The sequence below is a fragment of the Odocoileus virginianus genome, unplaced genomic scaffold (assembly GCF_023699985.2).
Source record: "Odocoileus virginianus isolate 20LAN1187 ecotype Illinois unplaced genomic scaffold, Ovbor_1.2 Unplaced_Scaffold_18, whole genome shotgun sequence".
Classification (NCBI taxonomy): Eukaryota; Metazoa; Chordata; class Mammalia; order Artiodactyla; family Cervidae; genus Odocoileus; species Odocoileus virginianus.
Genome location: NW_027224280.1, coordinates 372,609 through 388,581, shown reverse-complemented (window position 1 = coordinate 388,581; position 15,973 = coordinate 372,609). Strand labels below are relative to the sequence as shown.

General features: G+C 58.9%; 1 protein-coding gene across 1 annotated transcript; it reads right to left on the bottom strand.

The window, feature by feature from the left end:
* Positions 1–436: 436 nt before the first annotated feature.
* Positions 437–15,909, bottom strand: ABCD1 (ATP binding cassette subfamily D member 1). Its single transcript, XM_020891820.2, has 10 exons — positions 14,325–15,909; positions 11,293–11,473; positions 7,329–7,471; positions 7,054–7,222; positions 6,552–6,646; positions 4,781–4,926; positions 4,379–4,524; positions 1,939–2,023; positions 1,567–1,692; positions 437–1,477 (listed from the first exon to the last, which is right to left on the bottom strand). Exons 1-10 carry the CDS (start codon positions 15,237–15,239, stop codon positions 1,270–1,272), a joined length of 2,214 nt encoding a protein of 737 aa, XP_020747479.1. The 5' UTR covers positions 15,240–15,909; the 3' UTR covers positions 437–1,269.
* Positions 15,910–15,973: the final 64 nt, after the last annotated feature.

The window sequence follows — 15,973 nt, the reverse complement described above, 5'->3', positions numbered from 1 at the left end:
CAGGCTCTTTAAGCAAGCCCTGGCCCCTCCCTTTCCCCTGCACTTGGCATGTGGCACAAGCGTCTCCCACTCCTGCAAGGTCTGGAAGTCCTGTGTCGCACTACCCTTGGCCTGGTTGGCTCAGGATTCTTGTTCCTCCGTGTCCCCCACCAGCCCTCTGCTTGGTATCTCTCTCGAAGCTTGTCATGCATGGACCAGGCCTCAGCCCCTTCCTCTTCCCTGGCATAGGGTTCAGGGTCTTCTTTGGGGTTAGCCATCATTTTGGAGAGATACTGCAGATGCTTCCTTGCCACGGCCGGGTCCAGAAGACATGTGGGCCAGCATCTTTGGCTGCAGGTGGGCCACCGAGGTTGCCCCTCACCCAGGCCTACAGCTGCCCCTCCTGCCTCTCCCCCAACCAAGCCCCTGTGTGGACAGAGAGGCTGGGAGGCAACAGTGCACTTTCCACGGCAGGTCTTTACTGAGGAACTCAGGGAGGCTCCCCGACCCCAGGGCTGAGGGCCCGAAAGGCACACGGCGGCGTGGCAGCAGTGGGGGTCTCCCTCTCAGGTCGGGGCTGCCTTTGCGGACACAGCTTCCCCGCTGACCCCTCTTTGGCACTGGACTGGGCACCACGGTACCCTCATGCCTCATGGCCCCAGGGTCCGTCGCCCCTGGGGCCGGCCCGCCCCCACCCACCCTCTGGTGGTTGGCAGTGTAGGCTGGTGGGGTGGTGGGCGGGCCAGGGGCTGGCTGACTGGGTGCTCCCACTGGCGATGGAGATGTCTACAAAGAGGAATCCAATAAATTAGCTTGAAGAAGGGGATAGGGACGGGGCTACATTCTTATCATGGCTCGGTAGGAAAAGCTGTGCAATTCTTTTCCTTGCAGATTCTATAGAATGATGGGTGAGGGGGCATGAATGAGGGGCTCTGTCTCATTCTGAGGGTCTCACTTGGCCGTTTTTACAGCAACGAGGGCATCCCAGGGGATGGGAGCCTCGCTGGGTCCTTGGGATGATGGCAATAGAGGCATGGACCATGATGTCTCTGCTGCTGGCAGTGGGGTGCACCTCTGGCCACTCTCCCTTCCCCACTCAGGTCCCCAGGAAGGGGGCACGGGTTTCATGGGTGGTCCCCTGGGAGAATGGCGAAGCATGCGATGAGGGGCAGGGGAGGGGGGGCATGGGGCCAGGTTGCACAGGCGCTCTGTCTCCTTCATGTGATCCGAGGGTTGGGGCAGGGGTGGAGGGGGGCAAAGGGCCAAGCAAGAGAGAGCCAGGGCCCCCGGTCAAGTGGCAGCACCCTGGGTGGCCCCAGGACCCTGGCCCAGGATCTGGCAGAGCTCCTGGTGGCGCCGCTGCATCTTGGGGATGCCCGCCAGCTGCTGCTCGAGCCGCTGCTTCTCCTCAGTCAGGCTCAGGCGGGCGGCTGAGTCCAGCTTCTCAAACTTCCAGCCGCCTTCCCCATCGAACTGAAGCAAGTGGGTGTGGTACTTCCTGCGTCAGGAGAGGGACCGGGAGGAGGCACTCAGCGGGACCGCCAGAACCTTCGGCCAGAGTCCTTCGGGAAGGGAGGGCACACCTACCACAGGGAGGGTCGGTGGGTGATGGAAAGCAGCGCAATGCCTGCATCCTTGGCCGCCTGGAAGATCTTCCCTTCCACATCGATGCTCACAGCACTGGTACACTCATCCAGGAGGGCGTACTTGGGCCTTGGGGTAATGGCCATGTGGGTGAGGCTGCAGGCCTCCAGGGCTAATGCCCTGGGATGGCCCCAGCCCCTCAGGCGGAGGCAGGGGGAGCTTGACACCCCCATCCCCCCCATCCCCCCGGGCTGGAGCCAGGCCTCCAAGCAGTTCTGCCTCCCTGCTTTAGGAGGTCCCAGGGAAAGAGGTTCGGGGAACTCCCGGTGCCCGAGGGAGCCCAAGCACCTGGTTACTGGGAGGCTGGCAGCTCACCTGTGGTAGAACATGCGGGCCATGCCAACTCTCTGCTTCTCGCCCCCCGACAGGACATCTTTCCAGTCGCACACGGCCTCCCAACCTGGCACAGAACAAGGGTTGCTGTTCAGTTCAAGAGGGCTGGGCAGCATCTGCAGAAGGGCCCAGGCCCAAGCTCAGGCCCGGGTATGGTGGGTGTTGTGGGAAGGCTTGGGGTTGCTCAGAGGACTACAGACACGAGTGAGAACAGAACACGGCAGGGAAAGGCCGGCCACTGGGGACGTCTGCAGACACTGTATTAATCCAAAAGGACTCGGTCCAGATTTACACACATTTCCTCTGATAAGACACCAGGCAGTCCTCATCTGCAGGCCCTGAGGATGCCACCCACCGCAGGTGGACACTGGGTCTTCTTAGGACTGGTCGAGTTAAAGGGAGGTAACGAGGGTGGCCCTAATCCAATGGGACTGTGTCCTTATAAAAGGGGACACTTGGAGACACAGACACACAAGGAGGAAAGATGACACAGGGTGCAGATGGCCTCTCCCATCCCAGGAGAGAGGCCTGGAACACACCCTCCCTCACGGCCAGTGGGAGGAACTTACCTTGCCCATGCCTGGATCATGGACGTCTGGCCTCCACGACTGGGAGACAATACATTTCTGTTGTTTGCCCCACCCAGTCTCTGGTGCCAGCAAACTAACACAGGACCTAATGGGGCTAATGAAGTGCCAGTGGGCAGCAGACAGTCAAGGCAGAGCCCCAAGAATGGCTCTGGGGGTCTCTCTGGAAACCTTCTCACCCACAGGGACGAGGCCTGTGTGTCCCAGTGTGAAGCATGTCAACAAGGCTCAGGAGAGTTCCTTGGATGAGGAGGGAAGTGGGTGATTCACAAGAAACGCCTCCTGGCTTGCTCCCTCCACTCTCTTTCCAGAGAACTAGAATTTTCGGAAGGGCATGTGGCCACCCACCAAAAAAAAAAAAAAAACACTTCACTGTCCAAGTTGCCCCGATGGGAGGTTTAACCACAGAATTGAATCCTGGCCAATGGGGTGTAAGTTTACGTGTTACACATGTGGCAGCTTCTGGAACTTTCTTTAAAAGACAGCATTCACTCAGTGATTGCCCACACCTTACCTTCTCTATCCTATGGCTCGGGATATGTGATGTGACATGACGCCAAAGCAGCCACCGTGGACTGCGAAGTGACCTCAGGAATGGAGACCACATACAGCAGTGACTCGGGGGCCTTTATGGGGTGGGGCAATCCCCACCAACTGCAGCTTGCCTTCCTCAGGACTTCTACGTCCCAGTAAGATAAACTTGTAAATGATCTGAGCCACTGTTGGTGGGTAGTTCTGTTACTCACAGCTGAACTCAATGCTAACAGGGTGTAACAGCCAGCTCAGGGACCCCAGGCACTCAGGGGCACATGGAGCCCAGGTGGAGGGGAGCACTCCCAGGGTGAGCAAAAGGGGCCCCAGCGGCCAGGAGGAAGTGAAGTGAACTGAAGTTGCTCAGTCGTGGCCGACTCCTTGCGACCCCATGGACTGGAGCCTATCAGGTTCCTCCGTCCATGGGATTTTCCAGGCAAGAAGCCTGTAGTGGGTGGCCATTTCCCTCTCCAGGAGATCTTCCCAACCTAGGGATCGAACCCGGCTCTCCGCATTGCCAGGAGGAAGCTGAGAATAAAGCTTTGCAGGAATCATGGCAACAAGGGGCCCCGGAGGAGCCAGCCCACTGAATCCACTGTCTGCGGCCCCTTTCTGTACAGGTGATGACACCTGTCGGCCCTGAGCTTGAGACTGGCACCTGCCCCTGTTACAGGTGGAGGGCATGTCCAGAGGTCAGGTTTGGCTCAGTCAAGCTGCCCCTCAGTGGCCAAGGCAGGACTCTGACTTCTATCATTCGGCTTTCAGTACAGAAACCCCAAAGCCGGCAGCTGGGCCACCCTCTCCTCCTCCGGGTGCTGTGGGCATTTAAAGACCAACCTGAGAGGCCCCCAAGTACTGGCCTGTCCCTCCTTCCTGTGGTCTCTTCCCAGGGGACACAGCCCCAGGCTGGAGGCAGACACGTGGGAGGGCAGGTGTCCCCTCCATTTCCACTGTCGCCATGCACCTGCCAGGCTGCCCTGCCTACACCTGGGCTCTGTACTCTCACTGAAATGCCTAACGTACCTGTGCATTCCCTGCCTGGCCCGAGGGGGCCTTGCCTGCCTGAGCCCACCGCCCAGAGACAGTGCCCCACAAGATGCCACTGCCAGTGTTGGTTGCTTTCCACGCTCAGTCTGTCTGGGGCTGTGTGCTTCCTGTGGGTCCTCCACCGGGGTGAGGCTCTCCCGACTCCATTGTGCTTTGGACTCCTGAACATTGCTTGGGGTCATTTTCACCCTGGGAGTGGTGCTAGGAGGGAGGAAGGGGCAGCACTGGTGGGGGGGGGGGGATGCCCCTTCCCCTACCTCCTTCCCGCTGCAGGATGTGGTTCAAGTGCACGATGTCTAGGATGCCTTCCAGATGCTCCTCAGAATAGCCCTTCCGGCGCATGTCTTCCACCGAGTCGGGGTAGATAACCTGGTCACGCAAGGAGCCCACGGACATGTAGGGCCTGCAGGAGAGCCGGGTGGCCATGGAGGCAAGGCTGGCACCTCGGCGGGGGACCGATTGGAGGGAAGCACACCCACCCCCTGGCAGGCTCAGACACACTCACGTGTGCACATGTGCCCCACGGTGGTAAGGCTTCTGGGCCAGCAGGTGGGGGCAGGGGGCTGGCAGGTGGAGGTGCCCATCCCCTCCGACCCCAGGGGCAGCCTCTTGCCACCCTCTGTCCCCTCAGATCAGAGGGGGCGGGGGGTGTTGCTCACCTCTGGGGGATGTAGAACATGCGCTGGGGCGGGGGCTTGTAGAGCACACCGCCGTATGTGGGCCACAGCCCACCCAGGATCCGGAACAGGGAGCTCTTGCCGCAGCCATTGGGGCCAGTGATGAGCAGGTGCATGCCTTCTTCTACCTGCAGGGGTGGCAGGCAGCTGTGGGCATGGCCCAGGCCCCCTCCCCTCACCTGTGGCTGACCTGCCGGCCTCAGGTCAGCACCTGGCCCATGCCCACTCTCCATCTCTGGCTGCAGCATGGCAGGGCCCCCAGGGCAGGCTCTGGAGTTCAGCTGCAGGGCCCTGGCTTGTCCCTGATGCACGCCAGAGACCACGGGGACAGCAGGACAGCCTGTCCTGCCGTGGTCCAGCAAACAGTCAGTGGCGCCCCCCCCAGCACACCCGGAGGCCATGTGGGCAGTGAGTGCTTCAGGTTACGCAACGAGCCTGACATCTGCTGATCTGGAGACACCTGGTGGGGGGCTGCTGTCTGCAGGGTAGAGGACGGCACTGAAGGCACAGCTCCCCGATCCGATCCCCACCACCACCACCTTGTGTGATTTCACCGTGACACCCCGGGCCTTCCAGCCAGGGTGGTCCTCTCATTATCCCAGAGCACATGTCCCAGGTGGTCTCCCTCGCCCCCTTCCCTGAACCTCTGCGATCGCCCTTCCTACCCTATCACCTGGCTGAACAGAGCCAGGGGCTCCCTGTCGCTAACCTAACCAGAGCCCAACTCCACCAGTGGCTCTGCCAGGATGGAGAGCCCCTGGCTCAGCCCCCGGCCCCCACTCCCTCGCCTCACCTCACCTTCTAACTAGCTGCCCACCTGGGCCTGCCTGGCAACTGTTCAACTGGGATAAACCGGCCATCAGCAGCACCCCAACCTCCCAAAAGTGACTACTCCCAGGGGTAATGGCAATCATACCACTGCTCTGTGCCCAGCCTCCAGCTGGCCGCCTGCCCACCTGCCTAGAGGCTCCTGGGTGAAGCTTCATGTGATTTCTATGCCCCCAGAGCTGGTGAGCTGGGGTCCTTGCTGAACCTGGAGAGCCATCTGACCCGGGCTCTTTGTAACCCTTAAGGGCTTCCCTGATTACCTCTGGTTTACAGTGCCCAGCCTGGAGCTCAGGGAACATTAGGTGAACAAATGAATGACTTCCATCCCCAGGACGACCCTTCAGTCCATCACTCCGTCCAAAGCCCTGGCACATGGGTGACTGGTGGCTGTCGGCCCCCAGGGAGTCCTGTCCACAGACAGCCTGCATCGTGGATGATAGCTCTCCCAGGGAGCCAGGCCATGCCCACCACTCACTTTCCCTGGGTGCCTCTCACATCAGATGGGTGGGACTGGAAGAACTTCCACCAACCTGGGACCAGAGTTGGACCAGAGTCCCCAGGTCCTGGGCTTCTCAGGGACGGGGTGGGGTGTGGGGTGTGGGGTGCTGGCAACAATACGGCCAGGAACCTGTGGGTGACTCCTGCCCAATCCTGGTAATCACAAGGCTCTTTTATCAGTTCTGACTCCATTGCCCCAGAGTTAATAGGTAGACACATTGCTCTTTCACCTTCAGCTTCAGCTGCCTGCCACGTAGACCTGGGGTCAATGGCTACTGACAACAGAAGGCAGGCTGACCAGGCTGGGTCCTAAGGGCTGAGACTTGTGGGTGGCTTGTGGGTGCAGAAGGCCAGGCCCGGGGCCTCAGGGTTGGCTTCAGCCCCACCCGAGCTTCTGGGCTGGTGCTTGGCCACGCCTTCTACTTACCCTGATGTTGAGACTGGCTACCACCACCTCCCCGGTGGGCGTGATAATGGGGATGTTCTCACACACGATGCCCTGTTCCACATCCACCACTTGGCCTGGAGAGAGGGTGTGAGGCAGAGAGAAGGGGGTGGAGTGCTCCCCCACCTTCTGCTGGCTTCCGTGGGCCCCCACCCCCTAGCAGCCCACCAGTGTGTGGCTTCACCGTGCTTCCCTTGCTGTGCTCGGGGCTGGGGAGAGGGACAGTGTCCGTTCCTGCCCTGCAGCGCCCCCCAACGCCAACTCCAATGCTTGGGGCCTCTTCCACAGTGCACCCCTCCCCCCAGCCCCTACTCCACTCAGGGGCCACCCTCCACCTCTTTTGCAAAGAGAAATCCTGGCCAGGGTTACTGCTCTGGAAGGAGGTCAGTGGGGACCATAACTTGCCCGGGAAGCCCTCCAGGGCACACCAGGCAGTGGTGGGAGGGCAGGGACCCGTGGGCCTCTTTGGGGAGGGCAACCTTACCTCGGATCTGCAGGAGCCCCTCCACGCGGACGCCAGACTTTACGATGGCCCCGGACCCCGCCTGCGCATCCTCCGACTCACCGGGCCTCTTGAAACGGCACTGCCGGACATCTTCGAATACCTGGAACATCTCGTAGACCCTGGCTGTGTAGCCAGCCAGCTCTGTGACCTGCAGGGAGGGTGATCCTGGCTTAGCCTCTGCCAGCAGGGGTGGAGGGGAGAGGGCACGAGTGGGGTGGGGGGAGGGCTGGGTCAGGGGCTGGACTGGGGGCTACCTCCTTGTAGGATGACATGACCCGCTCGATGGCATCCGCGGCAGCAGTGAGGAGGTTGCGGGCGATGGTGAAGGCTTCCGTGCGCTCACTCACCAGTTCCCCCTCCTTCATCACTTGGGCCGCCTTCTTCACCGCCTCCGAGTCTGCAGAGCATGGCAGGGGTTGGGGGGTGGGTGGGGAGGGGGCAAAGACAATGGAAAATCAAAACTGAACCACTAGGGGAAAGAGGAAGTCCCTCTAGCACATGGTGCTTGGACAACCGGGTCTCCACGTGCCAAAGACAAACCTCGACCTCACACAACACACAAAAACAAACTGGAAGCAGAGCCCTGGCCTGCACACAGAGCTGAGACTATGTAACTCTTAGAAGAAAGCACTTGGGCATTAGGTATGGCTCCTTGAATAGGACATCAAAAGCAAAACAGAGAAGGAAGCTTCATCAAAGAGAAAAAGTTGGGGGCACCAAAGTAAATCCACAACGTGAAAACACAGCCTATGAACTGGAAGAAAGTACCTGCAAATCATGAATCTGATAAGGGCCTAGGTCCTAGAATACATAAAGGACTTTGTCAATTCACTAGTAAGGAGATAAACAACACAATTAAACAGTGGGCAAAGGATCTAAATAAACGTTTCCATTTTAAGATACACAGATGGCCAATAAGCACATGAAAAAATGTTGATTGACCCCGTTTTGCCCTCATCTCTCCCCTTGATGCTGTATTCTGTGGCCATCCTCAATGCTGCTATTTCTCTAAAGGAGCCCACTTCTGTCTTGACTTGCTTTTTTCTTTTCTGTCTCAGTTGAGACCTCATGGGTGCCCAGTACAACCCTCTCTTGTCCATGGCTTTGACTCTCTTGATCCTTGGGTCCCCTAGAGGGGCAAGGCTTTTATACAAGAAATGTTCTCTAAATGGTGATGGGAAGCAAAACAAGCTGACTCTGAGGGCTACCTCTATCCACAGGCATAAACAGTTCTGAGGCAGGAGCCCTCAAGGATATGATGGTGAGGGTGGGGTAGGAAGGGGAAGAAAGGTTAGGGCAGGTGCAGTGGGGGGTAGGCAATGCTGGACCGCTGGCCAGAGCACCAGGAATCCAGGGCACTGGGCAGGGGAGGGGACTGGCAATTCTGAGAGTCTAACATCCCAGACCTTCCTTCCAACCATGGTCCTAGGTGGGGCGGGGGAGGGGGGAACACAAACCATCCTCTCTGGACATCCTGAGAGCTTGAAAGGGACTGCACACAAAGGGGAAGGGTCTGCGGAGACCCTGGCAACAGCAGGTACCTCCCTGGAGATGGCATAACTCTCTGCCACTGTCCTCAGTGCCCACAGCTAGACACCCAACAGCTATTCCTGGCCAGGTGGTCCCTCTCTGGCCTTCTAGCTTGGAGGTGCCGGCAGGCCAGAAGGGCAAAGTTAGCTACATCTGTTTCCCCTGGTGATCACCTGCCTCCTTACCTCATTCCCAGCACTCTCCAGTTTGCAGTTACTGGAGACACAGCAGGGACAAAACAGAAACACCTCTGGCTTTCTTGAGTCTGACCATGAAGGTGGGCACAGGAGCTGAGGCCTCTGAATCGCCCACAAAGCCTAACATGGCAGAAGCTCCAGAAAGTCCTAGGCCTGCAGAGGAGGGAACTGGCCGCAAGCGCTTCCTCCCAGAAACCACAGGTTGGTTTCCTCCTGGGTCCCTTCCCATGCTCCTGGCCAAATCAAGGCCACCCCTTGAATAGGTCCATTGGTGGAAACAATGACCACTTCCAACTAGATCTTTCCTCTTGGCAGAGAGAGACAGACAACTGAGGGTACAGAAGCCCCAAGAGAGAGGCACCTATACGGAAAGAGTGAGAGATACTTCATGTTCTGGAAATGTGCACATCAGGCTCCCTCTCTTTACATAGTACTGAAAACTCTCTAACCACCCAACTGCACAAGATACAACACCTTTTCCATCGGAGCTGTGCTTGCAGGAAAGCAAGGGAAATTCCCAGGAGCGAGAAGAGAAGCTAGCAGCTAGTGCTCCTGTGACATCCCTGGAGACGGAGATGGGAGCTGCTGTCACACAGCCACGGCTCAAGATGCAAAGTCTCCTCTCTGAACTGGTAATTATGTGTCTAGGGCTCAAATTAATATCACCTCCAAGTTCAGGAACTCCTCCACCCCAAGTGGAGAAGTTAACAGGAAATGGCCTCCAACTGGTTCATTACCTGGGAGCTCAGCTAAAACCAAAGCCAATGAGTGCTCTGGGGAATCCTACCCTCCAGTGCTTGCTAAGCCCACAAGGACCTTGAGCAAAGAAGACCGGCAGCTGGAAGATGAAGTCGGCTTAGACTCTCAAGAATTCAGACAACCAAATGGCTGGATAAATAGTGAAGTGGCTCAGTCATGTCTGACTCTTAGTGACCCCATGGACTGTAGCCTACCAGGCTCCTCCATCCGTCCATGGGATTTTCCAGGCAGAGTACTGGAGTGGGTTGCCATTTCCTTCTCCAGGGGGATCTTCCTGATCCAGGGATTGAACCCAGGTCTCAATGGCTGGATAGAGACCCTGGGATAAGCATGATTAGTATGGTAGCTGGCTGAAGAGGGGCAGTCAGAGAGATGAGAAAAGCAGACACAAACACAGCTTGAAATTTCTATTTTCAAATGTCTATTTAAAAGAGAATCAAGTATAACTTTACAGAAACATCATTGAAAATGAAAATAATTCAAATTAGATGCAGCCAAAGAGAAAACTAGCCAATGAGTGAATGGGAAAATTGGAAGACCCCTCCCAGAATTTAGCGCAGACAGTGCGAGGTGGGGAAAGGGGCAGACAGAGGCCAGAAGGAAAGAGCACAAAGAACGAGAGAGACAATATTTAAAAAGGGAACAACTGAGAACTTTCCATGATGGAAGCAATCTGAATGATGGAACAGTGGATATTCACAGGACATACAAGAAGTTTCAAGAATAAATGGAAACACACGGGCAAACACCTCCCAGAGAAACTGCAGAGAAAAAGTCTAACCAGGGAGACCATGCAGGCAGCTGAGAGCAGTTAAGCTGATGGCAGGTTTTCCAACAGAGGCAATGGGATGTTGTCAACAGGCTAAAGAGAGACCAACGGACCGCCTCAACTTCCTCATCCAACTAAACTTCAGTTGTGGAGGGGAGGGTAAAATAAAGACATTTTCAGACAACAAAATATTCTCAAAGCTCCCTTGACAAAAGCCTCACGGTAAGAACTTCTGGACGTCTGTCTGAAGGAGGGTTACTGGCCTGTGGGGAAGGGCTTTCCTAGAGAAAACTTCAGAGAAAGAGAACCCAAAAAAAGCAGAAACTCATGGGTGAAATCTGAACATGCAGTGACCCGATAAAGCCATGGCAAACTTGATGGCAGGCTGGTCCTCCAAAGTGTGGTAAGCAAGGGCTGGGATGAGGAGGAGCTATTGATTAACCCAGACTTTTCTCAAGTATGCACATTAACCTTTGAAGGGCAACCATGAAGACTGCAAATAGAATGAATTCCTTGCAAACCAGTAGAGGAACAAACAGAATCCTTCACAGTCCCCCAGGCCTCAGGCAAGAGGGCCCTGCCCTTGACAACCTGCAAGAGCTATTGCAGGTGTGGGAAAGCCCAGGTTTGAGCCAGAAAGGGGCTCCTTGAATGTACTTCCCCATCCTCCCACTGCCAAGATAGGTCAAGACAGGGCCAGGTGGGCAACAGTGTAGATGCCTGTTGAAGGGTGTTCCTGAACTGCCATCCTCGGGCTTGGCTGAGTGGGACCAAGAAGCATGAGATACTATAATGGGTACCCACATGTAGTTTGGCAGAGAGGAGCTCCAGGAGAGTGCAACCTTGGATGTTTCCTAAGGGTGCCAGCTGGGGTCCCCAGCAGTAGAAGAGGCAGGTGGGCCAGCTGGGCACCGAGCCCTCCCAAGCCTAGTCCAGTGGTCCAGAAGGCCAGCCCCCTCTCACCTGACTCTGAGTAACCGGTAGCAGTGATGATAGGGACAGCCACCATAAGCAAGCCTGAGGCGCTCCACACGTACTTCATGAGGAACTGCTCCAGCATGACATACCACAGGCGTTCCAGCAGAATGAGGTTGATCTGGGAAGCCAGGTCCTGGTAGGAGTGCTGCAGAAGGGCCAGCTCCACCTGTGGGGAAGGGGTGCCGGAGACCCAGAGGCATGGCAGTCAGTCCCCCGGGGCAACAGTGATCATCCCTGAGTGCCAGGACACACAGGCCATTCGAGGGCCATATTGGGGCTGAGAGCTGGGGCTTAGGACTGGGCCACGCTTGATGAGTCAAAGCATCGTTTACCAGAATTGGCTTTGTTTAATGGCTCAGCCTAACTGGTCCAAATGCCATGCCTCTTGCCACCTCCAGGCTGTGAGCTGGAGCAGATCACTTTCCCTGTCTGGACTACCATGGACAGAGGGACAGGTCTCAAACTCGGGAGAGGTATGGCATAGACAATGCAGCGCTGGGGTACAGCGGCAGTGAAGGGGCTCACCCCCCCCCATTTCTGAGGCTCCCACCCCCTTTCCACTGTCTCTTCAGTTGGGATGCTCACCATGCCCCCTCTCTGCCCCAGAGAGCTTTTCAACACAGGCCGAGGGCAGCCACCTTGCCCATTCTTTGAGCAACTGCCGAGGGGCCACCCTGAACAAAGGGGACGGGAGCGCAGGAAACCCAAAAGCAATAGCTGGTTTCAAAGAACGTGCTTCGGTCATCTCTACCTCCATAGGCCCTGGCCTCCCTTTCCTTTCCCTCAGTTCCTCTGGGTAACAAACTTGCACTACATCTTCCCACAGAGACAGGTAGGGCACACTCCCAAGCAAACTCATTCAGGAATCATCCTCAGTGGACAGCCCCATGCCCAAGCCAGCTGAGGACGCCAGCCAGGCCGCTAGGGGACCTGCCCTGCCTGCTCCTGCACTGGCTACCACTTGCCATCTCAGAAAGAGTGGGTGAAAAACAGGCTCTCTGGAACAGCAGCAGTTAGATGGGCTGGAGTGGCTAAGAAGCAGTCACAGCAAGGTGGCCACTGGGTCCTGGATGGCTTGGTAGGGGTGTCTGCCCTGATCCTGTCTCCCCACCCAATGGACAAGAGCTGCCAAGCCTGGAATAGTTTCCTTTGCCAATTCACCATGTCATAGCTGACTATCTATTGATTCTCACCACGTCCCATCATATGTGTATCCTCCTGTCCATGGTAGCCCAGACAGGCAAAATGACCTGCTCCAGCTCACACAGCCTGGAGGTGGCAAGACGTATGGCATTTGGACCAGGTAGGCTGAGCCATTAAGCAAAGCCAATTCTTGTGAATGATGCTTTGACTTATTAAGAAAGGTCTACCTGTGCTCAGGCTAATAAGAGGTTGGGTGTGTTGGTATGAGCCCATGTAACAACCCTTTTCCTTGACATCCCAGGAACAGCAAAATACTCGGCGGTCTGCCCTCCAGCCTGCTGATCTGAGCCTGGGCCAGTGTCCATGGGGACATCAGCCAATGGGACTGGGCTGAGTCGCGTGCCCGCACAGTGAGGGCAATCAAGCCACCCATGAAGGCCCATTACATCACACAGCCCTTTGCCCGAGGCCTCCACAGACAGGTTGGGGATGCACGCACAACCAGGCCCCTCCCACCCCTGCCGGTGAATCTTCCCTGTGAACGTGCCATTTCCTGAAACTAGCCCAGAGGAAATCTTTCAAGAAGCTAGCGATTCTCCCTTCTTCCCACCTTCCCTGTCCCCAGCCAGGTCTTGGGCATCGCTTTGCCTTTCCTGAAGTGAGCACGCCTACTCTGAGCGCCCTGGTGATCCAGGCTCGTTTTGGGAGCTGGCAGGCGTGCCAGCTGGGGCTGACAATGTAGCTGCGGGGAATGCGCCAAGTGCCTCACCCAAGGCCACGGCTGCCTGCCAAGACCCTGCGTCCCTGGAGCACAGGGGAGGAGGACGGGGGGTTGCGGCTGCAGAGCCGGCCCTTTTTCTCCTTATCTGGAGCCCAACTGGGAATGCCCCCTATCTGCTCAGGGATAAGTCTTAAAAAAAAAAAATCAGGGACAAGCTTGCCTCCCTGCCTGATAAGATGGGCTGCCAATGAGACAAGGTCGAGGACACAAGGCCATCTGACCTAGGGAGGATCCGCGGGCCTTCAGGAGCTGGATGCCATTGTACCCCTCCCCCAGAAGCACTGGGGAACCGAAACCAGAGTCGCAGAGAACCTAGCTGGAGGCAGCTGCAACCCAGGCAGGAGGAGGGGAGGGGCTGGAGCACTGGCCTGGAGTAACCTCTCCCAGGCCCCGGCTCCTGGCCCTAGCCGGCTGGCCGCTGACCCAGCCTGCTGGGGAGCTGCATGGCTGGGACCTGGGCGGAAGGGCGGCCACGCTGGGGGCAAGGTGGCCGCCGGGAGGGCAGGAAGTGCGTCTTGCAGCAGCTGCGGCTTGGGCCCCGGCACCACCGGCTGGGGCCTCAGGGAGGCAGCCAAGCCCACAGCCAGGCAAGCCTTTGGGCTCCAGAGAGGGGGGAGCTTGACCTGGAGCGCTGAGCTCTGATCAACACACCAGGCACTGCTGCTCGTTAACCTCCGCTTGGGCTGAGTCATGCCCATAATGCCCACTTGCCCGGCCGGACGCCGGTCTTCAAAGGGTCTGGGGGACTAGGAGGGGGGCCAGGCAGCAGGCCACATACTGCTCCCAGATGGCAGGAGCCCCCTCTCTGTTGGCTGCAGGCAGGGGGCAGGCTTGGAGCTCTTGGGTCTCCCATCACTTGGGTCTGTAGCCCTAAGGTTAGGACAAGGGAGGCGGAGAGGAAGCAGAAGTGACCCAGGACAGTCTCCACCCAGCCTTCCTGCTTCTCCATTACTGTGCCAATCTGGGCTGCCCACGGCTCTGGGCGTCCCCAGCCTCCCTCTCCCATGGCCGGCCCACACCTGTGCCGTCAGCCGCAGGCAGCCCCCGGCCTTCCTGCCCTGGACTCCCCCAGCCACGCGCTTTCCGGCCCCACCTCATGGCCCCCGTAGAAGGCAATCTCCTCTGAGTTGGCCACCACTCGGGAGTGCATGTAGCGCAGCTCTCCCTTGCGCCGTGCCTCCTCAGCCACCAGCTCCCCGAACTTGGGCGAGAAGGCTCGCAGCACGTTGGCCGTGAGGAAGACCACGAGGCCAGCGATGGCTGAGGGCCAGGCTGTGCCAGCCCCACGGGAGCGGGCCGCTCGAACCAGGGTGTAGGTGGTCACGGCCACGTCCAGGAGCGGCTTGGTCAGGTTGGAGTAGAGGTGGGCCACAGAGGCAGCGAAGGCCACCACGTCCTCCGTCAGGGACTGGTCTGGGTTGCGAAGCCGCCCGTCCATGTTGCTGACCCGGTAGTAGGTCTGCTGGGAGAAGTAGAGGCCGTAGGCGTGGGCCACCAGCCGGCTGCGGAAACCCAGGGCCAACTGGCCCTCCAGGTAGCGGATGGCACTGTTGATGAAGGTGGCAGGCAGCGCGATGAGCAGCCACTGCACGAGCTGCCAGCTGAAGGCCTGTGGGTCCCTGCGCACGATGCAGCGGGCCAGCCGGCCATCCAGGCGGGCCACGTACACTGACAGGAACGTCCGGCTCACCAGGGCAGCTGAGTGCAGCGCCAGCAGCCCTGTCTCCCGGCACAGGATCCTGGGGAAGAGCAGCCGCAGGAGCCACAGGAGCCGCTGCAAGAACACCCGGTTGACGCTGGCCTTGGCCACTGTGGCCACGGGGGCACCGGAGACGTCCTGTGCAGGCTCCCCAGCCACCGCCGGTGCTTGAGGGCTCCTGGCCGGAGTCAGGCACTGGCGCACCAGAGGATAGAGTTTGTGGGCTCCATAGGCCACGAGGGCCAGGACCACGGCAGTACGCTTCAGCGTGGTCACCCGCGAGGCTCGGGGGGTAGAGAGCACCGTCATGTCACCTGGGCTGGACTCACGGGACTAGGACGGGTGCCTGAGGCGGTAGAGGAGGCAGGTGGCTGCAAGGGTGGTGGCTCTGACCCCGGGCTCGTTGTCTAGGCAACTGGAGACCTCGCAGTGGTCCCTGAGACTGTCGCTTTAGGCCACCCGGGTGGTGCTGGGGCCCCTGGCGCGGGTGGGCTCAGGGCCCTCCTGGGTCGCGGCCTCTTCGGGCGGCCGAAGTGGAGGAACTTGTCAGTCCCTTGGCCCTTGGGGTCAGAGCCTCCAGAGGTCCGGGCCGAGAGGGCGTCTTTTTCTCTCCACCTCCTACTCCTCCTCCCCTGGTGGCGCCCCTCCCCGGGGTACCGGGCGCGTCCGTCCGCTCCGCAGCCCGGCTGAAGCGACTGTGACTCCGCCACCCGCCCAGAATCCCCACCTACCCACCCAGCCACCCCTCCCCAGGGGCGAGTCGGGGGAGGGGGAGGAGGCGGAGGAGGGGCGGGAGGCGGAGCCCAGGCGCGGGGCGCCCCACCCAGTTCTCGCCCCACGGTGGGGCCCCGCCCCCTCCCCGGACCACAGAGACGCGGGAGGACCGCGCGGGCTAGAGAAGCGGCACCTCGCCTTCCCGCCAAGGCCGGGGCCCTGTCGCTCCGTGCGCGCGCGCAAGGCGAGGCTTCTTCCCCAGTCCCAGGTGTCGGGAGCCTCGGCTCGGGGGCGGGGCCTCCGGGGCCCTGTGGCGGTTGGGGGCGGGC